We start from the raw sequence: 6,161 nt of genomic DNA on the forward strand, positions 1-6,161 counted from the left end.
GGGACCCGGCGGGGGCGGGGTTCTGTACTCACCGGGCCCCCGGCGGGGTCACGGATTTAGCCGTAGGCGATGGTTTTGTCGATGGCAAATCCAAAGTCTGCCCGACGGATGTGGCCAACCACCTTGCCGTCCCGCCAGACGGCCTCCAGACCAAACATCGGCACCTTCCTGTGAGGCGAAGGCAGAGCTGCCGTCAGCCAAGCCCCGCTTCAGGACGCCACAGGGCAGAGGGGCTCAGGGGAACCAGACCCCGGCTCTGCCCCAGGCCAGCCCACACAGTGAGGCTCCCGCTCTCACAGGTTCATTAATCTCCCAGCCCCAATCCCAGGCGCTGACAAAGCCCCTCCAGCCCGATTTGCAAACCCTCCCGCTGCTCTGGGCAAAACAAGATAACCCCACTCCCTGTTTCACCGCTTCCCATTAAACACCCAGCAGTGACTTTGTGGTGGGATTTGAATTAGAAACGGAATTAGAGCATGGAAAACAGCTGAGCCGGCTTGCAACCCAGCTCCACACGCCTCCCCGGGTGGGTGGGGGTGGCTGAGGGTGCTCGTCCCAGGGCAGCCGCTGGCGTTGGGCGCCAAGCAGAGCCTGGCAGTGGTACTCACTCCTCGGTGGTGAAGCAGACGAGGCGTCGGAAGATGCCCTTGGCTTTCTGAGCCTCCACAGCCTCCCGGCCCAGGAAGGGGATGCTGGACTTGAGCTTGCAGGTGAAGGCCAAGCCTGCTTCCAGCGGGGTATCGTCGAGGCGCAGGTCTGCGTGCCAGTGCCGGTACCCTGCAGAGAGCAAGTGTGGGTCACCCAGCCTCGCCCTACCACAGCAGGGTGAGCAGCATCCAGAGACCAACACATCACCCCTGCCTCCTGGACACCCCTGCCTCCTGGACACCCCTGCTGCCCCTGATTCACTTGGCCCTGGACAAAACACCCTTAGCAGGATCCCCTATTGGAGAAGTCTCAGCAAGGATTACTGGGACCAGTAGTATCTCTGCCAGTAACTGCCAGACCTCCAGTTACATTAACCCTCCCTTGAAGCTGGGAAAAACTCATCCGGCCCGGTTCCCTGATGGAGGCAAAGCAACAAGCGCTGCTGTAAGGAAAGGAAGAAACCTTTCTCGATGCTCAGGCTGTCGATGGCTCTGTAGCCGGCATTGGTAATGCCATGCCGGGCACCCGCCTGCATCACCGCCTGGTAAACCTTCACGCAGTCCGCCCTGGGCACGTGTAGCTCCCAGCCCATCTCACCGACGAACGACAACCTCATGGCGCGGACCTGTGAAACGCAAGAGGCCAAACACCACTGTGGAGCTGGGCTGTGCAGCACAGAAGTTGCAGAGCCACATGCCACCATGGTGAGGGAACCTTGTGCAAACATCCTGCTTTGATGGAAGGCATTTCTTTGCTCTCCCTGGTGCAGGAAGCCATGGTCAGACAGAATTTCTCATCTCTGGACAGCCTAAGCTTGGCACCTCAAACCCAGCTACTGTCAGCATCCTGGAGGGATGGCCAGCAGGCAGAGGTGGCTGCGTTCAGCATCCTCTGGCCACTGATCCCAGGGCTGTTCCAGGGTTAGACATGATGCTCAGACTCCAGTTGGGCTTTTGTCTCCCTCTGCTGATCCCTCAACTCCAGAAGAAAGCCCACAGGCACCCCTAGCTGCACATCTCCCCAGATCAGCCCATCAGACAGGGAAGTCAGTCCCCAGCAGGACCGTCCTGCTTTGGGGCACCTCATAGCTGCTGTCCCCCAGGGATGTCCCCCAGTTGGGATGGTGCTCCTACAGTAGAGGCTCCCAGAGGCCCTACGCTTCCAGGCAGGAGCTGAGCCCATCATCCCAATCCATGCCCCACTCACCCCAGGAGATGCTCAGGTTTCCCCCAGCTGATGTTGTGCCCCAGAGCATTACTCTCTGCTGCCAAATTAGCTCCACATCGAATGCATGAAGCTCCAAAGAGGAATGAGCAGATCAGCACAGGAGACTGTGCTTCTCTAGGGAAGGCTTGTCCTTGGAGATCTCCCTCCCTCCCTGCCTGCGCTCCCAGGGGCACAGCCCTCCCAGCTGTGCTGGGACTGCCCTGCCCATTCCCCCCAGCTTCTCGCCCAGGCGGGCTTGCCTGATCCTCCCATTGTCCCTACAGACCCGGTCCGCATTCCCAAAGCTTTCCAGGCTGTCTGGGGCCACCCCAGCTCAGGCACCTTCCCTGGAGACACCCCTTGAGTCTGAGCTGCATTTCCCTCTGCTCCATTCCTTTGGATTTCTCTACCTCCTCCCCCACAAAACCCCCCTCTGGTTCATCCCTTCAGTAGATGCACATCTACCTCGCTTTGGGAGGGAGATTAACTCAAGGCTTTCAGGCCAGTCTGTGATCTGCAGTCTGAATAAAGCAGTTTCCAGCTAGGAAGAAGGTTCCAGGCTGGTTCTGTTGGCCAGGCACGCTTCGCAGCTTTGGGGCTGTCTTGCTGGCTCTGGATGTCTTTGAGGCAGAAGCTGCCTCTTCCCATTTCCTGAGCTCTCACTACAACCAGGAGCTGGGTCTCAGCTGTGTTCTCTAATCCCAGGTATAAACAACAGGAGACAACAGCAGCCACTGCCCAAAACAGGCAGTGACAGACACCAGAAGTACCAAAGAGATGCTGGGAGGATGGCCAGTGGGCAACAGCTGAGAACCCAAGCCCATCCTTCCTTCCCCCAGCACCCCTGTGCTCTACCAGCACTGTAAAAATCATGTCCTCAGCTTTTAAGATGCCTTGAGCTTTACAAGAGAAGTGAAATGGAGAGAGGAACACCAGAGGTATCAGGAATGTATTTCGAGACTCCTCACAAGGTATCTTCCTTGTGAGGAATGCTGCCCTCCTCGTGCTGGGCAGCCACCCTTCTTTTGGTCCCCACAGCCCCTCAGTGAGGCACAACAGCTGGCAAGTCCTTTTTTGGGTGCACAGACACAAGGAGTGCGGAGAAGCTTGTCGTTTCCACCCAAAGGAGTCATCTAATTAGGAAACAGCCAGAGATCAAGCTGCTGCAGCCAGCTACCATCTTCATCGGGGCAGATGAGCTGGGGACTGACAGGCAAGTTCCCAGCTCATTAACCCTGCTTGCGACTCAGCACCACAGCCAAAGTGTGCTTTACTGCCAGGAGCAAGTTACTCCGGGGAGAAACTTCTCCTCAAACCACCACTGCTCCAGGGGAGCGAGCATCCCGGCAAGAGCGGTGAGGCAGCGCAGAGTGCCACAGCAAACGGGGATCCTTGGGAAAACTGGGGTGCCAGCTGTTGGCTCTGCACAGGCAGGGACAGGGGTTGCACCCACGAGTGTGTACCCAGGCAGGGGTGCGCATCCCGTCCCGGAGCCATGGCGATGTCGAGGGCTGGGCTCAGCCGCTCCTGCCGGCTTTCTGCTGCATTCCCCTAGGAACAGGTTTTTCTGTTAGTTATCAACTGGAGCTGTGAAATAGCATCAATTCCCAGGTCTTTGAGCAGCAATTCAAAAGCATTTTAAGTATTCTAGAAAATGAAAACCTGAACCTTACCCCGTATCCAGCAGTGAAATTCAAAGGGGACCTTTCTCTGCTTTTCAGTAGAATGAGAGATGCTATATATAAACTCACAAACCAATTGGTAATTTCCAGAGTCATTAACTCTGCTGGAACCCTCCTTTCACCGCAGCTGATTTTGTTCAACTACTGAGTTAATGCAAGAAAAACTCAGCGATAACTTTTTAAAGATGTTGGGTTCAGTTTAATCCTCCTGGAAGGCGATAATATCAGCGAGCATCAGACCTGAGAAACCCTCCTGCTCTAATTTCAGCGTGGGATGGAGTCCCCCGTGCTCATTGTCTTGGGGGCCTGATGGAGACCTCCTGAAGGGCGGCCCCGGCAGCCTCCCCCAGCCCAAAGCCCTCACGCACACCTCGGGCAGCTGCTTTCCAGCAGACATTTACACCTAAGGGCATTTACATCCAAAAGAAGCCACAAAATTGCTCCAAGCTATTTCTTCCACACAGGACTGGATGATTTTCTTGTAAACCTGAAGTGAAATGCAAATAAGCTGATCAGCCCTTGGAGACGGGAACATCTATACACCTTTCCCAAGGGATGAGTTGATTATTACGAGATGTTATCAATCTGCCACAGGGCTGACAAGGGAGGACACAGGGAAGGTTATAACTCACTGGTGGTGACTGAAATGCCACATGTTGGACAATCTGCCACAATGGATTGGCTTTTGGGTCCCCTGTGCCACTGTCCTGCTCAAGGGACACTGGACACGCTGTGGGTTTTCGGCACCCAGAATCGTGATGGGTTGGAGGATTTGGGCAAAATCCGTGCCCGAGTTACACCGCCCTGGCTAGGCTCTTGATGGCAAATCAAGAAGCCTTAATTTGATTTAGCAGCAATCCCTTCAGCAGCCAGCTGCATTCGAATTAAAGCCACTTTAATGCTGAATGAAAAACGACCGCGTGCAGCTTAACCCAATTTCACTAATATCCAGCCTGCCTCCAGCTCCCTGTTTTCCTGCTGCCTTTTACAAGATTTGCCACTGCACCCTCAGCCCCTTCGTCTCCTATCGCTGTCCCAAGAGCCAGAGCAAATGCTCGGCATGGTCCCTCCAGCAGCAGCGGCATGCCCTGGGACCGCTCCTTGCCCCGATTTCCCACGGGAAGGATGGAGTCCAAATTCAACCCTCTCTTCCAAAGGGGTGTGTTTGCAACAGAAGGAATATTTCCTATGAGGTTAAATATCAACAGGAAACCGAGGCAGAGCTTTTCAGGCTAACCTTGCCAAAGCTTCTCCCTGACACCAAAACTTGCCAGCAGCAGCTTTCCCCACCATGTTTTTCTTGTGAGAAAACAACACTTCACAGTCACCAACTCTTGTGTTTAGGGTGTTTCAAGCAGCTTCACACATGACAAAACTCCCCAAAGAACTGCCATCACCCTTTTCCCCAGGGATAACTTCAGACCACACTGACCTTCCCCTCCCCAGGTGATGGATTGCAGGAGCTGGGTGCAGGAGCCGGCCAGCACCGCCCACCCATGACTCCCCACCAGGCAGCCAAGCCAGGCAGCAATGCTGGCTTCCACCATCACCGCAAAGGGTTTCTTGTCCCCTTGCTCCGACACTGAGGGGATCAGCCCAAGGTGTTAGCACAGAGCGTCACCATTTCTGCGTTTTTCTTGCATAACCGCTGACGTGAGCCCTGAAGTCTGGGCAAATGCGGGATGATCTGCACTGGGACAGAAAGCTTAAGGTTGTCAGACTTCTCCTGTGATCAAAAACAGCAGCTCCGCAGGCTGCCCAGCCCTTACGGCCAGTACTTGACATGCTTCACATTAAAGCATCCCTATGAGTAGGAGAAAAAGGAGGGGATCTAGAATGTCAAATAAATCTCTTTATCACCAGTGCTCTCCCCTAATCTGGGAGAGGTGACTCTTGCTCCTCTGACAGCGCTGTAAAGCCATAAGAGACTATGCCCCTTCCCCAAGCTCAGTCTGGGCTATGACACTGCCGAGGGGGCTGGGAGAGCAGCTTGGCACTCGGTAAGCAAATGGGGAGGAAAACACCCCAGTTTTTGGTCTTGTCCAACAAAAAAACCGCTCGAAACAACAAAACCTGCCGGCCGCCCACTGCAGCCATGGGGAGGCAGAGGGGTTCCCTGGCAGAGGATGCTCAGCTGCGCAGGCTGGCAGGTGGTCACCCCAGGGAACAGACCTCCTTGGCAGCTGGAGGGACGGCCCTGTCCTACCGTGCATCCTGCGGCCGTGGCCAGTTTGTGGGTGGAGAAGGGGAAGGCTTCGTTGCTGAGGTCGGTGTCGAGCACTTCTTGGAGGACGACGCGGCTGTGAGGAGAGAGCAAAATGGCTTTGGTGAAGGGACGGAGATAACCAGCATGCTTTGAAGGTTATTACTAAAACTTGCCTTCTTGTCTTGTTGGCAAGAGAGAGCTCTCCCTCGGAAGGGGAGCTGATGCGGGTGGTATGCTGTGCTGTCAGGGCCTCGAAAGAAGTGCCAATTTCCCAGCAAATGCAACACCGCTCCAGCTAGACCGCTGCCTGGAGCTGTGGGGATCACATGTACCCCTGCCCAGCACAGGGACCTGGCCTGCATCTCTGGCATCCCTCCATCCATCCATCCATCCCTCCGTGGCCAGGGTTCGGGGAGGGG

General features: G+C 55.5%; 1 protein-coding gene across 1 annotated transcript in view; it reads right to left on the minus strand.

Annotated features, from left to right (window-relative positions):
* SARDH (sarcosine dehydrogenase) overlaps positions 1-6,161 on the minus strand; it is a gene marked incomplete at its 5' end in the record, with an annotated part of 24,946 nt that overhangs the window by 2,032 nt on the left and 16,753 nt on the right. Inside the window, 4 exon segments of the mRNA XM_010139208.1 lie at positions 33-168; positions 609-777; positions 1,111-1,273; positions 5,743-5,836. Coding sequence (XP_010137510.1) covers positions 33-168; positions 609-777; positions 1,111-1,273; positions 5,743-5,836 — 562 coding nt within the window.

Source organism: Buceros rhinoceros, unplaced genomic scaffold (assembly GCF_000710305.1).
Source record: "Buceros rhinoceros silvestris isolate BGI_N320 unplaced genomic scaffold, ASM71030v1 scaffold1417, whole genome shotgun sequence".
In the NCBI taxonomy this organism is placed as follows: Eukaryota; Metazoa; Chordata; class Aves; order Bucerotiformes; family Bucerotidae; genus Buceros; species Buceros rhinoceros.